At 55.7% G+C, this 18,423-nt stretch overlaps 1 protein-coding gene across 1 annotated transcript in view; it reads right to left on the minus strand.

Moving 5' to 3' along the window:
- Nucleotides 1-16,052, minus strand: part of MEGF9 (multiple EGF-like-domains 9) — a 36,998-nt gene extending 20,946 nt beyond the window's left edge. The window contains exons 1-2 of the mRNA XM_015279589.3: nt 15,908-16,052; nt 15,782-15,856 (exon numbers count right to left, since the gene is read on the minus strand). Of these exons, the coding sequence (XP_015135075.2) occupies nt 15,782-15,856; nt 15,908-16,052 (220 nt within the window). The remainder of the gene's footprint in view (nt 1-15,781; nt 15,857-15,907) is intronic.
- Between the last annotated feature and the right edge of the window lie 2,371 nt (nt 16,053-18,423).

The raw sequence follows: 18,423 nt of genomic DNA on the forward strand, positions 1-18,423 counted from the left end.
CTGACCCCAACCAAGCTCTGAGCACCCCGTGAAGACCCAACCACTGCTGCTCAATGTCCGTGCTAGGACATAAGGTTATTTAACACTTACACTGCATGCTTGTGCCCCGATGAACCATGGCTGCTTCTTAAATACCTCGCCCTGCTTTGACTGCTTGCCTGCTTTCTCTCAACATGCCTACATCACAAAAAGATGAGTTATTTGGCTTTGCCACTCCACCCGGTCGGTCATCCCCATGGAAGTCACTTGGTGTCTATGCACCCGTGAAGATGGTGCCAGCAAGTAGGACAAACACCCCGAGACCCACAACCACCCCTCCAGGAGTGACTTCACACAAGAGCCCAACTCTCAGCTCAGTTAAGCCAGCGGAACCTCATCCATGTGGGTATTGGGCTTTTGCCAGAGCGAGGCATGAAAACATGCATTGAGCCAATGTGGCACCTGCACTGGAGTCTGTCAAAAACACATCAACATACCTCCCAAAGCTCAATCCGCGCTGTAGCTGACAGGGCTGTGCTGAAGGAGGGGATGAGCCTGGCTTTGTGGCCATGATGTACGACAGGACAGGAGCCAAATGGGAGGTAAGAGCTGGGGCTGGGCCACCCCCAGGCACTGCCATCCCAAACAGCCTGGCTGCACCACAGCTGGCTGCAGGCTGAGCTCAGCAACGGTATCAGCTACAGATCATGTAGATCGTGCCATTTTCCTTCCATGGGCAGGGCTGAGGCTCCCTCGGGCTCTGGGAGCTGTACACCTTCCAACACGCACTATCATCCCAGTGCCTTTTTCTTCTTCCCCTTTGTTTTTGCACGTCTTTGCCCATCAAAACTGCACAAAGTCAGGTCCAAACCCAGGAGCAGCTCAGCTCCAGCAGCCGAGCTCAACAGCAACACAGGCAGCACCGGCTCCATGTTCCCCATAGAGCAAGTAATGCTGCAAGAATCCAAACCAACACAGGCAAAAGGAGCTTTGCGTTGGCAGGCTGGAGGGACTGTTGAACCTGGGAAATAATTGCCCCCGGGTGCGAGGCACAGCACCACAGAGCCAGCACACATCTCCCCAGGGGCAGCTGCCCCACACGGCCTTCCTCTATCGAGCACCCAGGAGGACTTTTGGGAACGGAGAAGCATCACGCATTGTACCCCAAGGACAAAAGTCCACTCTGCTGCTCTCGGCTGACAGATTCCAACCGTGCCCTCAATGCCCTTTGGTGGGGAGCAGAGGAGCAGCAGACAGCAGCGTCAAAACCCGGCGGCGAGCACAGCGTCAGGGTTTGACATGATGATGTACCAGACTATGAAAACCCCAGGCTTAATTCAGACGACACTTTGGTGTCCTGACGGCTGCCGGGTTGGAGAAAACAAATGCGATCTGCAGGCAGAAAGGGAACGTGGTATATAACAAAGCCTCTGCCTTTGAGGTGTGGGAATACAGCACGGAAAGTGGGGGTGGATGAAAAAGACCAGGGAGCGCTGCCCTGGCTGCTGGCCGGACCCGGTACTCAGAGCCTTTATTCAGTTCTGTCAAGCAAACATTTTGCTTTTGAAGGTAACCTTCACAAACAGCTTACCAAGAGCTTTTGCCCAGTGAGAAGAGTCAGAGGAAGCCGGGCTGGAGGTACGGGGTTTGACTGCACATTGCCTTCAGCAGCAGGCACAGCAAAGCCCCCGGGGCCACAGCTCTGCTCCGAGCTCCTCACCACGCTCTCTCCCCTCGCTGCCTCAGTTTCCCCACCCACAGCTCCATTTCCCATTCTAAAGCATCGTGGCTTCCTTCCCTTCCTTCCTTCCTTCCTTCTCAAAGCGCTCAGCTCTCAATGATAAGAACAACCACCTTCCCTCACGAAGGTGTTGGCAGGCTCTAATTAACGAGCAGCCCAGTGACACTGCGAGATCCCTCAATAGAGGCACTATAAAAGCGTGCGCCCTTCCCACGTGCTGCTACTCCTCCAGCCACAGAAAGGAAACATCGCTCCCTCCGTGAGCTGCGTTTCAACCTTCACCATTCACTGCCAGACCCATGGGGGCAGCTGGAGGAACAGAGCGGGTTCCCAACACTCTGCAGCAACAGGCACACTGCTCGCGGTGCAGAAGACCCAGATTTAAAGTGCAATTACCGCCAGCAGCAAGCCTGAATTGCATAATTATTATGCAAAAGTCATAGGTTGCCAATAAAGCAGAGAAGAATCACTCCCGGATTTTCACCCTACTGGATGCACACCGTCGCTGTAGGATTACTGACAGTTCTGCTCAGCTGCACCAATACAATGGGGAACCTGCTGGGATCCGAGCACGCACTGAGGGACAAAACACATCCCCAGCCGTGCCCCGAGGCACAGAACGCAGCGCTGAGCCCAGCGCAGAGCCCCAGGGCTGCTGTTAGTGAGCATTTCTAATGCGTGCACAGCGCAGCCCCCAGCTGGCTGTCCTGAAGGGCTCAGTGCGGTGCAAAAAAATGTTGTCTGAATCGTGTATTTCTTTTGCATCCCATTGGACAGGCCGTGTTTTTGGCCCTTGCACGTGCTTTAAGCACGGCTCCCTCTTCCAACTAAGGCACTTCGTGAGTAAATCATTTAAAAGCCGCTGAAATAGTCACAGAACAGCAAAAGAAGAAATCGCTGTGAGAGGCATCGAGATATAAAACCTATATTTGCTGGGGACATCCTTAAACACCTTAAATCCTGAACAAAGTCCTCACTGGGAACCAACACACAGAATTCCTTCATAACTCCACAAGCCCCAAAGCCCCATGGACCCTGCCCATTGCCCAGCCCCAAGAACTCCTCCATGGAGATGGCCATTATCTGTCCCCAGGACTGCTTTGACCTCCCAGATGTTACAGCAGCACTGACTGCACCTCTGTGCTCACAGCACACAACAACAGCCCGCCCTGGGAAGGCTCAGTGATGCTGTTCATTCAGCACAGGCTTCCCCCTGCGTTTCATCCCCAAGTGCAAGCCCTGCCTGCCCTCCCCTTCTCCCTTATTTACCTCTCTCATGGAGTCCAACCACAGCTCCACACAACACCACCCAAACCCTACGGCCTTGTGTCCCTACACAACGTGAGCTCCAGCATCAGGGCTGTGCCCACCGCCCTCTGAGGCACAGCCTTTCCCAGCCCCAGCCTGGCAATCCCCTGCTGCAGCTCCTCGCCATGAATTCTTGCATGCTGCCAGCACACAGAGCAGCACTGCTCACGTTAATGCTGTTAAGAGCTTTACAGGAATCACTTGTGTTGTTCCATAAAAGGATTGCGTGGGTCAATAGGGGAGAAAAGACAAGGATTTCTCAATGCTTATACACCGCTCGTAATATCGTTAAAAGATTAAACGTGTTTGTTGAGGAAAATTAAATCAGATTAAATCCATCTCTTATCACTTGGAAAGAAACACGACGTCGAGGTGCCAGCTCCGGGTCGCCAACAGCACTTCCATCAGCGTGAGGCAGACGGCTGGGGTGCAGCCAAGACAGTCACTGCTCGGCTGCTCCTGGGCTTCCAAGGGCTGCGTATGGCTCCGGGTCATCCCCGTCCCCTGTCTGAGCACAACAACAAGCAGCAGGCCTTAAACAAACTCGCAGAGGATGAGTTACCTTTATTCCTTTGCTGCACCTGCAGTCAAACAGCCAGGCATTTGGTTTCCTGGCAGTTGGTGAGAGCTCCTCCGTGCAGCGCAGTCACGAAGCAATTTGTTGTTCTCCTGTCCTTTTTGATGCTGAACAAGCCAGCAACCCGCACAGCAAGCTTTGAACCAGCTCCTTCCCGAGCAATGCGTGTCAAAGCAGCCAGACACACAGGTGTGCCACTGAAGCATCAAACCCTGCAGACGGGCACGAGATCAACTCACAGACAGCTTGCACAACCCATCAGCCCCGCTGGGACGCACAGCCCTGGGCAGTTGGGACCCCACCACCGTGGGGAGCAATTTGCACCCAACGCTGAGTTTCTGCACATCGAGAAATCCTCTGGGTCTCTTGCACAGTGTTTGGAAGTGGTTTTCATATGAAGAATGTGGCCCTAAATTGTTTATGATACAAGAAGCTGCAGTAACATCAAACAGCCCAAATGGACGTTGAGCGATTGCAATCCCCGCCGTTAATAAAAACCAGACTTGATCCTTTTAATCAAATCAGAAATAGTTTCGCTGGCGTTTTCCTTTACTTGGTTATATTTTCACACTAATATTTTCACAAACGCCTGCAACCATGTAAATACTCTGCCTTGCTGTTTAAAAAACTCCAGTGTTTTTTTACCACCCAGAGAGCGACGCGGCCGAACTGGGAGGTTGGAGGCAAACAAGACGAGACGTCACTTTGGCACACACCTGCCAAAACAGCCTGGGAAGCCCAATCCTGCCAGGCAGGCTCCCTTTGGAGCGCAGGAACCACGGTCACTTTGTCAGCAAACCCCTTCAGATGGAGGATGAAGGTACCTCGCACAGGCTGGGGATTTATGAGCACGCTTCAATTTTGGTATCTATCCGCCACGTCCTCGCGGAGAGAGGGATTAAAAAAAAAAAGCTGCATGAATAACACAAACTATAATCAGCTGCTAAAGCCTCTGTGTGCTCAGATCCCTGCAAAAAGTAATTAAATTCACAAACTTTGCACAGCGCTGTGGGGAATTGAAGCTGATGAACGGGCGCATTAATTCATACCGGAGCTTTAACGGCGCTATCCTTGGGCAGGAGCCATCCCTCCCTGCACCCGCACAGGGTATGAGCTCTGCTGCATGCACCAGCAGCAGGAACCACGGGTTAGGAGCAGGTAGGAGACTGCTGCCTCCTTTCCCAGTCTTTGAGGGCCAGGGCTCAGTTCCTTCCCTGGTTTTCAAAGTCAGATGTTATTCTACAGCAAGCATGCTAACCTTCCCAGGTTCCCAGCCCTGCATCCTGCTGCTGGGCATCTTCTGGGGGATGCTCCAGCACTGCAAGTCCATCCCACTGCCAAAGGAAACAACAACAAGCTGCCATGCCGGGACAGCCGGTCAGCAACCAGTGCCACTGGGTGAAGGAGCAAAGCCAACTGATGAATGCAAATGCTGAGGACTGGGGCAGAAGTGTCAGCGAGGACGCAGAGCCCAGCTCCCAGGCACACGGATAGGAGCGTTCAGCCCAGCACTTGGCATGCTGCCCCAACATCGCGCCCAAATTCGCTGACTGCTGACACAGCATGAAATGCCTGTCGCTGCCCAAAGCCCCGCCGAAGCTTTGTTATCTCAGAGCTTCGCCCTCGAGCTTTCTCCTGGAGTTAATTTGTTGTCAGTGATTTGGACGCTGTCGATGCACGGTGCAAAGCACTCATGTTCTCAGCTGAGGCTCCCAAGGGCTCTCCCTAATTAAAAGCATCTCATCAAGCTCCCATCTATCAGCTGCCCCCAGGGGAAGGCAGATGCAGCCACCAGCCCCACGTAAAGCACTCAGGTCTCCTAAGCAGCCCAGATCTCCAGCAAAGGGCAGCGGTGACATCCTTGACCACCATGGCCGATCTGCCACTCACTGCCCTTGCAAAGCACAGCCCAGTGCACGGCTTGAAGGGTGCTATGGCAGCACCCCATGGCAGGAGAGTTGTGTGCCACTGTGCCAAGAAATAAGGCAATACAAAGTATTTATCCTGGCTTGAATTAACAAACAAGACCTTCCTTGTAATGGATTGCAAGAAGCTAATCACAGCCACAACATACCTTAAATCCACAGTAACTAAGGATGGCATCACCAGAGACCTGCACTCTCCATGTCTCCCTCGCTGGGACAGCGGGAAAGGAAGGTGGCATTGCTGTTCTTAGAATCATAGAATCATTTGAGTCTGAAGGGGCCCTTAAAGGCCATCCAGTACAACTCCCTGTAACGCACAGAGACACCCACAGCCCCATCAGTGCTCAGAGCCCCATCCCTGACATTGGGCACCTGCAGGGATGGGCACCACCGCCTCTCTGGGCAACCTGTGCTGCTGCCTCACTGCCTTTATCACAGAGAACTTTTTCCTTCTATTCAGTCTAAGACTCCAGTCCCTGGGGAAGTTCTGTCTGCCAAGGGCTCCTCACTAACGAGGTGCTAATGAGGCAGGCCTTGCCTCCCCTCTCTCTTGAGAAGCCTTTCTGCACTCCTCATGCAGCACCGCTGCAGTTCCCCGCTGCATGCTGCTGGGGCCCCAGTGCAGGAAAGCTCCCACCATCCAACCAAGGGCATAAAAGCCCCAACAGGTTAAACACACACGATGTCAAAGAAGGCCTCCAAACGCCCATAGGCACTTTGCCCGGCTTGTGAGGGACTCCCCTGCTCACCTACAGGAGCTGCTCGCTGCCAGCACATTTCCCTCGACGTGATTAACACCAAACCACACTGCTGCAAGGCATGCAGCACTTCAGAGCCCTTTACCCTCCAGGGCTGCTGACAGCACATGCAGCAGCTTCCCCTCTTCCCAGTCACAAGCACTGACCCGGCCTGGGCAGGGCCTGCACAGCCTCCTCACCCCCACAGCAGGCCCAGCATTGGGGCCCAGGAGCTCCATGGCACCCAAGGGCCGCCCCGGCCCCTCACAGGGCCTTCTAGATGGGAAGGGACGGACCAGGCCCAGCCTGCTGTAAGACAGCACCTTGCTCAGCACAGAAATCACCTCTACAGCTGTAACACATCTCCTTGAGCACCATCAGCACTCCCCTCTCCTTTCAAGCAGCCACTCTTACACTGGGAGAAAATACAGAGCAACAGCCCGGAGACGCCAGAAGCAACAGCGCGGACGTGCAATCAATACAGAATTCAATATGAAAATGCACAGACTGGCTTTGGAGGGCTGCGGGCTATTCTGTGTTTAAGCCTGTGGAGAAAATCTGGAATGCAAACTTCCATCAGCATCTCCAGCAGGTGGCCAGGGCAGCTCCTTTCAAGCTTCAGCTCCTCTGCTGGAGCAGCAAAGGGACAGATCCTCTAACAAAGGCTCCTTTTATCCCTACTGTTAATAAACACTCACTGAATGTGTTAATGAAGAGGTGCTTTGCCGAGCCTGAGGGAAGACCCCCACACACCCCCACACACCCCCCATCCCTCTCATTTCATTGCATTTTCAGCTCAGAGATCAGGCAAAGCCACAACAGCACAGCACTCATTTACCATATAATTTGCTTTTTTCCCCCCCCCTGCAACTCTCAGTAAACAAATGCAAAGTTCTACTCATCACAGCAAAACAGCAAAGTATCATAGAACCATAGACTGGCTTAAAGTGGAGGAGACCTTAAAGATCACCCAGTAGTTCCAACTGCCCTGCCATGGTATCCTCCCTTCCTTTCATTCAGTTCAACACCTATGCAGAGGAGGAGAGAAGAAAACCTTCCAGCAGCCCAAAACCTGGGAGTTCTGGTTCTCAAGAGCTTGGTTCCAAGCTTAATGAAGCTATTTTGTCTCATTGCTCAATGAGTGGAATTACCACAGCAGAAACTCTACCGGGTGAGCATAGCACAAGGCATGAGTAATCACAACAGGTTTCAGGCAGGTTTAGCCATTTGGGTCTGGTTTCAAGGCTATGACAACACAACGCTATAGGCAAATTTGGATTTACCACGATTCTTGCCAGGTGAGTAGTTGCAAGCTGTGAAGTGCTGCAAGCATGGGGAGCTCTGGAACAGCACAAGGAAAATGCCCTCCCAGGAGGGAAGATTGGGTGCTTCCTGCTGGCCAGGTTTTATGGCTTTATTCCCGTAGTTTATAACACGGGCCTCATGCTGGCCCTGCAATGCTTTGCGTGGGACCTGGTGCTGTGCTTGCTTCTCACTGCCATCCCATCCTGGACTTCCCCAAGCCTTTGCTTTCAGCCGGCACCAGCAGAACTGGATTGTGGACACCGTAATGAGACAAAACCTGCTGGCAAACCCTAAGAGGAGAAGCCAAACTTTCAAAAAGGGAACCGAGCTGGGGCAGGACACAGCAGGGAAATAACACATGGAGGGGGAGGCGGGGATCCGCAGCCAAAGGCCAACATTACCTTCTGGGTATCAGCACCCCGAGGTCCCCAGAGGAGGAGGGGATGTCTGGGAGCACCTGAGCTCTCCTCTACGATTCCTCCTCCAGCTGCAGCGCTGGCACAAGGCCAGAGCACAAAGCCAGCATGCTCAGGGCTGAGCCCATCTGTAGGGCTCTGAGGGCATCCCCGCTGCTCCCGAGCCCTGCAGCAGATTGATGACCCCAAGCAGGGCTGCAGATTGGCTTTTAATTTCTCTCTTTAGTCACTGTGCTGTCAGCGACACTGACGGACACGAGGTTCATCCAGCCCTGGATCCTGCCTGTGTTTATTTAGCTCACCTTCAAAATGAAAGCGGTTCCATCAAACAAACAAGTTCAGAATCTGCAAACAAAGATGGTGTCAGGGGCTAAGCCAAGGCTCAAGCCTTCACAATAAACCACAGGGCTTCCCCTGCAGCTGAGGGTCAGCTATGAGAGGTTTGGTTGTATTTCCCTCCCAGCCATTCCCCAGTTTTTGAGGGCTTTATAATGTTCCTGGATTAAATTAAACAAAAACAAAACACAATGGAGACTCTAGTTTGGCATAGCCAATGGTGCACTCTCTAATACGTGTGTTGCCAGAATGCAGGTGAGAGAGACCAGCTCCATGAGAAGGAGCATGCTGCTCCTGTACGTACCCAGAGCTGGACACAAGCTTGGGTTTGATGCTAAGAGGGACCACGTAAGGGGATGGATGGTGAGGAGAAGAGAGAAAATCACCGATTCCACCATTTACAAGCTTCAGTTCAGCACCTACACCTGTTCTGGACCCGTCTCAGGGGGTCCGCAGCTCACAGAGGGTGACAACCACCGCTGTAGGTGCCCGGCATCACAGCATCACAGCTGGGTACTGGAGGTCCCCATAAGGTAGAACACTGCTCTCCATCCCACCCAAAGCCCGCCTGGTTTGGCTCTGCAGCCAGCAGCCACACGCACTCCTTAAGAGACAACACCATCCCTCATTTACTTTCCCTTTCCAATGGGTTAGACTTGCACAAAGTCTAAGAGAGGTAACCAAGACACACCAGGAATGGCAGGGAAGACCCAAGCAGAGGACACCAGCGATAACTCACGTCAGCAGGCACGCTGCTGACAGCTTACAGTAAGCTTCCAGGAGGGGGAAAAAAAAGAACACAGAAAAAAACGCTCCGAGTAAAACAGTTAAGCCCAGACAAATGTTTGTCATTCATTATCTGGAGTCAAGCTTGGATTTCTCAACAACACAGCTGAGCCAAAGCAAGCGCGTTAATAATAAAAGATATTTTCCAGGGAGCTCCACGTTGGGCGTGCAGCCTGCCCTTGAAGGGAGAAATGCTGCAGGCAGGTGGAGGCTGTTTGCTTTCCTCCAAGAACAGGTATTTAGCTCCCTGCGTCACAACGCTTATCACCAACCGGAGCCGCCGGTGCTGCTCCCTGGGCACGCGGCCATGGGGACATCATGCAAGGCACTGTGGGACCTGAGAGCTGCCCTGAAACTGGGACAGAGCACTGACACACACACACACACACACACACACACCTTGGTTATAGCTTCATTATAAATAGTAATCATTTAATATGAGATGGGGGTGGCTGTGGTCACCATCAGGGTCTCTAGTGCTCGAAGTCAAGGCAAATCCATCCCAAGGCACCAATGGGGGAATGGGGAAGAGGCAGCCCAGGAGGGAAGGCAGAGCAGGACGGGGTTGTTGCAACCTGCTGGGGAAGCCACAGCCAAAAGACATGTGATGTGCTCACACCAAGGGAGCAAACACCCAGCCCATGCGAGATCCAGGGTGCTCCAGCTTCACTTCCACAGCATCTTGGAATATCCTGAGCTGAAAGTGCTAAACAACATGGGGCAAGCCCTGCACCTGCTCAAGGCAAAGACAAGCAGGGATCCCCCACTTATGCGTCCCATGAGCCACTTTATAGGAATCTCACCCCAAAATCCTGCCCACCTCCCACTGCAATGCATCCCTTCCCGGAACAGACGGCTCCCTGTAGCAGTCAGGTCGGTGCTTCTCTGTTCTGGGGTAAGGGAGGAGCACCAGAAAACTTAAAAAATAAAAACCTATCATATTTTCTTTGTTCCCAGGGACAAAAGGCCGACCGATAAATGGATTTTCTCTCCCACAGGAAGTCCTGGCCTTACCAAAAGGTATATATCTGCTTTGGAAGAGAGGGCGGGAGGAAAACAAAGCACTGAAGGTTTTCACGAAGCTATGAAGAATTTGGGGGGGACAAAACGTCCAACAAACTGCTTTCAATGGAAAAAATCCTCTGAACGAAAAAGGAGCCTTTCCAGAAAGATGGATGTTTTGCTGATCCTGACCAAAAGCTCTGAGAACAAAAAAGAAAACAACCCTCCTTTCGAAGGCTTTCAACTCGCACTGCTTTGCATCCCTGTGCTTTTCAAGACAGAGCCCTCGCAGTGCCTTCCTTGCATGCAGTGTGCCCGGAGAAGGGCGCTGGGGACGGCCCCTGCCTTGCCGTGGATGAGAGCAGGTGTCAGCAAGGCTGGAAAAATAACGAACTAGAAAGCAGCATTTCCCCTCTGCTTTACCCCCAGGGAAGGAAAGTGCTGATCCTTGGGCTCACCGATGGACCTCCTGCAGCCATCCTGGCTCCCAGCCCACGGGACGGATGCGGGCAGGGTGAGCTCAGCCATGGGACGCAGCGCCGGATGTGGTGGCATTCCCGGCGTGCTCCCGTCCCCAAGCAGACCACATCTCACCCCACAGGGGAGGAAGCTGCGGGTCAAGCAGCAATTAAAGTCATTTTCTTCATATCGAGCAGCCCCAACCAACCCGTGACGGGCTACAGAGAACATGCATTGCACCCGCCCCATTCCGGCTGGTTTCAACCCCATTTAGGTGCCTCTGGGCTTGAGTCACAGCACCAGGAAGGCCGAGGCATCACCTCCAAGGCCACAATCCTCCCTGAATATCCCCCAAACACGGCCACAAACCCACAGCAGTGCCACCAAGGAATCACTGGGATGGTGCTAAAACAGAAGCGCTCCACGTGCAAACAGCACAGCGGTGCCTGGGGAAAGCAGTGTGAGAGCCAGAGAGCCACTGGGGGGGGGGGGGGAAAAAGCAACAAAACAAACAGTCCATTTCAATATCCTTTTCATAAGCAGCCGAAATGAACCCAGGAACACATCAGAGAATTATCATTTAGCACAGATCAAACAGCAGAACTCGCGCATTAAAAATACATGCAGCATTAATCAGCTACGCGGAGTTATGTGCCATCATTTCCATAAATAATACGGGATCAAAGCAGCCCAAGCAGCACTATCAGTTAATATAGGCAGCCAGTCAGTCAAAATACAGTAAAGCTGCCTGAAAAGTGCAGCAGGGTAATTTGCCAGGAATAAAGCAGATCCATCTGAGAAGTGGCACAACCAGTTAAACGGCTGAGGGCTACCCGCAGCCTCAATTACACAGGTGATGCCGTGAAGCCAAAGCAAGGCAATAAAGGGTTAATGCAGCCCCAAAATGAAATAAAAAGGGGGGAAAAACAACAGTCAAACTTGGGGGATGTCGACGTGCATCTGCCTGGAGGCGAACACCCAAGCAGCAGAGGGAGCACCGACCCAACCAGGAGCGCCCAATGCTGCTTTGGGGCCGGGTGGCGATGGTCACAGCAGGGATGCAGGGTCAGGACATGGGGTGCCCCCCCCCAGCCCCAAAGGACATACCCCGCCACGCAGCAGGGCTTGAAATGCACGCATCCATCGCTGCGTGCAGAATGCCCGTGTCATTAAGGCTCTCACTGAAAGGCTGCAGAGCCATTTAGCAGGCTGATTTTTAAAGCAGGCGTGCGGAGCGGCGCGAGCTATAAATAGCAGGGATGCTTGCCTCGTCATGTTTCTGCTGGCTTATTTATAAGGACGTGGGGCGAGTGAATTAAAAATGGTAAAAAGAGCAGCTCGGGCTTCTCCCTGGTTTCAAGGCTGGTCTGAATCAAGAGGAAAACCTCCGGGGGTTCGCTTTTTTTTTCCCCTTATCCAGGCGAAGAGCAAACACCCGCCCTTCCTGCTGAGGCTCTGAACCGGTTACATTTACAAGGCAAATTTTAATTCATACAGCAGGTGCTCGGCAAATCCTCCTTCGAGCAGCAGAAGAGCACACTGAGACCCAGCAGGAATCCATGCGGCTCCGGGAGCTCCTCATTGACACCTGCCTGGACCCATGCAGGCGAGGCAGGAGCAGGGACCCCAAATCCATCGTTCTTCCATGGATGAGTGCTCCAAAGCCTGTTCCGATAGCGATGCTCTGCACGTGACCTGAGCATCCTTTGGGATCTGGAGCCCACGTGCACAGCCAGGGACAAGCAGCAGTGGTGGCTCTGTGCTCGCTATAGGACCTGGACCAGCATCATCAGCCAGCAATGTGCAGGAGGATGGGGGCAGAGGTGTCCCCATGCATCCCTGAGAGCAGATGGGGGGGCTGATCAGCACTGATGGAAACTTTCCTATTGAGTAAGGAAAAGAAGTTCTGCCCTAACAGAGGGATCTGATTATTCTTCATCCAGAATGCCTTGTTCAAAACGCTTCCAGATTGATAGGTTCAACCAAACTGAGGCCCTTCCAGACAAGCCCTGCTGACTCTCTGTGTGTGTTTCCTCCAGCAGCCCTCCCCCAGAGCCCACACTGGGGATGGAGCACATTGCCCACAGGGCAGCACCGTGGTGCAGGGCCCTTGAGCTTCATGGGAACACAGCCAAAAGCAACGCAATAACCAGCATGCAGCCACGTTATTTCAGTTGGACCCAACTGAAAACCAAATTAAATTTGGGGGGGGGAGGAAAAAAAAAAAAGAAAAGAAAAAAAAGCAGATAATTTCCTGTGAAGCACGAAGCCTGGACTGCAGGCAGTTTAACAAGCCTGCAGGTGAGGTTCTCCTGGGGTGGTACAAAGCCATGTGAGCTCCCAAGGCAGGGCAGATGGTGAGGCTGCAATCCTCCCCCCAGGCTGTACACCATGTTAACATCCCACCAACCACCCAGCACCGGTTCCAGCCCTGGCCCCACTGCCCCCTACACAAGGCAGCCCCACAGAGCCCAGTGCTCACAGTCCCCAAAGAGAGCTCAGGTCCTTGCTGCAGCCTCATTGAGAAGCCTCAGCTGCACAACCTGGGTGCTGCACAACGCTTCAGCATCCCGGCAGTTTGGGGGTTTATTTTAAGCACTCGTCAGAGGTACAGCAGAAGGAGCCATCCTGGCCAGATGGCTGCAGGAGAAATCCCCGCTCCGCTCCCGGCGCAGGCACAGCTTCAGCCCCGGTGCCAGCAGATGCCTCACACAGCCCATCTCCGCTCTCGGGAGCACCAGGAGCTGCAGCAGCACTCCCCGCCAGCCCGCTGGCATCGGCTGCAAATATTAGCAGCAGCGTGATGACTTATCCCGGGTATTTATAGAGCAAAACACTCTGAAATCTCTCCCCTGGCTTCAGCAGGCTGGCGCGCCTCCGTTCCTCAGGGACGGCTCCTTCTGTGCTCCTCTGCCCGCAGCTCCTTGGGATGTCCCCTGGGTGCCCCCAGCTCCCCTTGGCAGAGCCCGCTGTCACAGTAAGGAGCTCAGTGCAGAGCAGTCCCGCTCTGTGTTCCCCACCTGGCAGCTCAGCAGTGCAGCGTTTGTCCCAAAGGAAAAAAGGCAAACCCCAACGCTGCACAAGGAAGCTGATAAGTGAGGCTTTGGGTACTCCATAGGTCCTCCCAAAACATCCCGATTTCTATCAGCACTGCTAAGCCCAGAAATCTTGAGTCAGGACCGTTGGCAGCATCTGATTCAAGAGTGACTCAGGCACAGCAGCAGGGAGGCAGGAGGAAGGCAAGTGAGCCATGGGCAACGTCCCTGCATTGTAAGCTCAAGGTAAAACCCCACAGTGCATTCCTCAATTGAAGGCTCTGCCCTGGCTGCTCCCATACTCAAGTAACATAAGCATCCTCCTTACCACGAGCCTTCACACCTGTAACTTGATTTCCACATCCTTAATAAAAATCAAAATGTGCCATCCGGAAGCTGAGCTGTCCCAGTAGCTGCACTGAGCCACATCCAAACCTCAAACCAGGGAGCTCCTGTCCTGCTGGGATCCGGGAGCTGCAGCCTCCCACAGAGCACAGCCCTGGTGCAGCAGCAATGGGTCTGGCTGTCGATGGCCTCGGAACCTGAAACAAAGCCCTCTCCCACCCACTTGGCCAGGTCACCCCATGCCACCTCCAGCACGGGATCTGCTGCTGCCCTATGCCCAAGCTAAGCCCGTGAGCTGATCCCCCCATGCAATGCAGCTGCACCTTCTGCACCTGTGCTGACAGCACCCCAGCCGTGGGCTGCAGCCAGCAAACCTCACCAGCACCCCAGCTCACTGCACCCCAATGGGGCATGAGACACCTGCGCCCCTCCTTGCTCCAAGTGCTGCTTTCCCAGAGAGGGCCTCGTGCACAAAGCATGGACAGAGGGGTTTTGTTCTCCATGCAGGGGCAGCCCAAGCAGGGCCGTGCTCACCTCATGCACCCATTCCAGAGGTCCCTGCAGCGCGAGGCCACCCCGACCCCGAGCACACAGGGAGCTGTATGGATGAGGCAGGGCACGCTCCTAAGGCCATCCCTGCAAACAGCAGGATTAGCAGTTTGCTTCTCTTAAAAAGAAAATCCGGGATTTTCACAGGATTGGAAAGAAAAATAAACACCAAAACTGGGAAAGGGAGAGGAAAACAAACCAAGCAGGGAGCGAAGGGCTTCTGAAATCAGAATGAGAACAACGCACCGAAGTCAGGATTTCAGTCTTGGTAGCACTGAGAGGACTCACACACCAATTCCTTATCAGGAATAATGCTATTGGCATTAAAGGAATTCTTTCTGATGTCTGTTATAAGAGGCCCACTTGTTTCATACAATGAAGGATACAAAGCATTAATTCCCTATGGGGGCTGAAGAAGCAGCACTGAAGACACTGAAGCCAAGAAGGCCAGCAGCTGACCCATGGATCCCATTGCCTTCACCAACCCTTCAGCTCCACGCGAGCTGAAAACCCTCCACCAGGTGCCGTTGGGCACGGCCAAGCCCAGCTCCACACCACCAGGCCCCCAAAACAGCCCCGACACATCACAGCCCCCAGTAAGGCCAGCACCATCCTGCTAACGAACCACAGGGAGCCCAAGGAAGCGATGCTTCAGGAAGGCATCACCGGCCCACGTGCTCCCACCCCATTCACGCTAAGGGGCAGAGAGCAAGTGCAGGTCAGTGCCTGCTGCCACCGACACGCGGGCACAGTGGGAGCATCCCAGTGCTGCTGCAATGCCCAGCCCCACACAGCAATGCTGGCAGAGGAACCGGCCCAGGAATAGGGCCGGGAGGGGTGGCAGCCTGCCGGGTTCCCTCTGGGTCCCACCTCAGACGCGGCAGCACCGCGGGGTTTTGCTCTCAGGGACCCCAAACCCTCCTCCCGCTGTCAGCAGTTCCCCATCTCCAGCCGTTCCCTCTCCGGGAGAAAATAAAGACCCGAAGTGCGATGCAAAGAAGAAAGGCGCTGAGGGCTGCAGGCGGAGCGGTGGGGCCGCAGCCGGTAACGCCAAGAGCGCCGGGCGGCGGCGGGCGCCGTTGTTCAGCCGCGGGGGCTCCGTGGAAGCGCAGAACGGGCGCTCCGCCGCGGGCGGCTCTCAGCGACCCCGGCACCACCCCGGCAAGGGGCAAAAATGAACAGCGGTACAGAAATAAAGCGAGCAAAGGAAGGAAGCGGCGCTCCGGCCCCCCTCCCCGCCCGCCGGGCACAAAGGGACCCCGGATACCTCGCGGCGCTCACCTGTGGGGCCCGCGGCCGCCGCCTCCTCCTCCTCCTCCGCTTCCTCCCGGGGCGGCTCCGGGGGCGGCGGCGGTGCGGGGCCGGGCCGGGCCGTGGGGCCGCGGGGCCGCGCGGTGGGCGCGGGGCCGGTCTCGGCGGGGCCGCCGCTGCCGCTGCCGGGCTCGGGGGGCGGCGCGGAGCCGGGGGGGGGCAGCCCGTCGGCGGCGGCGGCCAGCAGGGCGGCGAGACAGAACAGGGCGAGCCCGGGCGCGGTCCGAGCCCGGCGCCTCATGGTGCGGCGCGGCGCTCCGCCATTCACTCCTCCATCCCGTCGCTCCCTCGATCGGCGGCTCGCTCACCGAGCGGCGCCGGGCGGCGGCGGCTCCCGCCCGCCTCAGCCGGCCATGCCGCGCCGCTGCCCAGCGCCCGCAGGCGGCACCCGGCGCGCCCCGGCCCCGCTGACAGCGCCGCGCCCGCCCCGCCCCGCCCCGCTCCGCCGCAGCCAATCACCGCCGCGCCCGCCGCACGTGACGCTGACTTGGGACGCGCCCCGCGCCGCGCAGCCAATCCGAGGGCGGAGAGGCGGGAGGGGGCGGGGAGGGGGGCGGGGCCAAGCGGCCGGGCCTCGGCGGTGCGGCATTGTGCGGAGCGCCCCGCCCCCAGCAGCACCGCCCGCCCCGCGCTGCCGGCCGGGCTTCATTATGCCGCGTTCCACCTCCGCTGTGCGTGTACGGCTTTGTATTTTTCTTACACCTTTATGTTTTTAGGCTTTATCCATTGACGGGTACCTCTGCTTTGAAAAATAAATACAGAGCTGTACCTTTAGGCGTTTCTTATTTCTCACGTTTGGCGGCTTTGTGCTTTATTTCCCTGTACCGTCGCAGACCGTGGTCCTGGATTTTCATGCTTCCATTTCACATTATAGCGTTTTACATTATCGCGTGTTTTCCACGTTAGTGATTTACATATATACATGCATGTGTCTGTTCTTGTTCGTTTTTTTACACCTTCCATTCAAACGACCCCTCCCCCCCATCCCCCCCCCCCCCTCCGGCAGTGATGAAGGCTGTCCCTATGCCCACTGTTCCATGTTCCCACCCCGCAGGGTCCCAGCGCAGCTCCCTGTGTCCCCACCAGGTCTGTGCGCCAGGAGTGGTTTCGCCCCACCGTGGCAGTGCAGTGCTATGGATGTTAATTACTGACACGGGGCACGGGGGTGTGCTGTGAGCCCAACGCTGTGCGGATCCATCGCAGCTGTGCAATAGGGCTGTGGTCATCAGCACTACTGCACATGGCTGCTAATGGTGCTGTGACAGCTCGCAGGGCCGGACAGGACCAGGGAGCAGCCACTGCTCCGCATCCCTCGCATCTTCACATCACAGAGTCACGGAATGGTGTTGGTTGGAAGGCACAGAGATCACCCACTTCCAGCCCCCAGCTGTGGGCACCTCAGGTGGTGCAAACAGAATCACAGAACCATAGAATGGCCTGGGTTGAAAAGGACCACAGTGCTCATCCAGTTCCAACCCCCTGCTATGTGCAGGGTCGCCAACCAGCAGCCCAGGCTGCCCAGAGCCACATCCAGCCTGGCCTTGAATGCCTGCAGGGATGGGGCATCCACAGCCTCCTTGGGCAGCCTGTTCAGTGCGTCACCACCCTCTTTGCGTCACCCTCTGTGCCAGACAGGTGTTGGCTTTGCATCTCTTTCATACAGGAGGTGACAAACACCCCCCTGGGATCAGGCAGCCCCACCTCCACTGCTGATCCAGGCTGTGAGCCTTTCTCTAACGCCGTATTTCGGGTTTGTCTGCAAGGGCAACACGGCTGCTGGGAGCAAATTGCTGCTGGGTAATTCGGCACTCTTCCCCCGTATCCCTTCCCTTCTCAGAAATGAATGGGGCCTTATTCAGGCCTGATAATATCACTATTACCCCCCAGCAGCTATGCCGTGCCGTTTCCCTCGGGACAAACCCGACGGCTTTGTGTCATCTCCGCCGTTCCCCGCGGTCTGAGGGCACCCTCCGAGCTCAGCCCGCAGCACCGCAGCTCCGCAGCAGCCGCCTCCCAGCGCAGCGCTGCTCATCTGCGCTCCGAAACGCTTCTCCCAGCGCCGGCTGACGGGGAGAGCTATAAAGGACTGCAAGAAGGATAAGAAACGCCTCAGCGCTGTTCGTGGCTCAGAGCTCCGGCGGTGCTCCCACCGCCCGCTGAGATCCACCAGCGCTGCTCTGCGCTGCCCGAGGCGCTCCCCACGGGCAGGGCCGGGCCGGGCCGGGCGGCAGAGCTCTTCGCTCCCCCTGGTGCTGTCAGTGAGGGTTGCAAGCGCTGCTCGCAGCCCCGAGATCGAAGCAGCCCGAAATGGAGCGCCCCGACACCCAGCGGTGCTCCGCGCGGCGGTGCGGGGGGGGCACAGCCTCCTTTCCGCGTTCGGTCTGCAAACGGAAAGTGAGAACGGTGCATCCGAGCGGGTGGGTCCTCGGGACCGAGCTCAGGTTGGGAGGGTGTCAGCATCCCCCCGGGGCTGTTCCTATTCCATCGCGTCGGCAAAATTTCCTTCCCCGCTGGAAAGTTTCCAGGAGCTGTTTAACAACCGGTGTTCTCTGACCTATTTGCAAACCCCAAGCCTCCCCCCCACCACCCACCGCAGGAAAGCTTTGATAATT

This window comes from Gallus gallus, chromosome 17 (genome assembly GCF_016699485.2).
Source record: "Gallus gallus isolate bGalGal1 chromosome 17, bGalGal1.mat.broiler.GRCg7b, whole genome shotgun sequence".
NCBI lineage: Eukaryota > Metazoa > Chordata > Aves > Galliformes > Phasianidae > Gallus > Gallus gallus.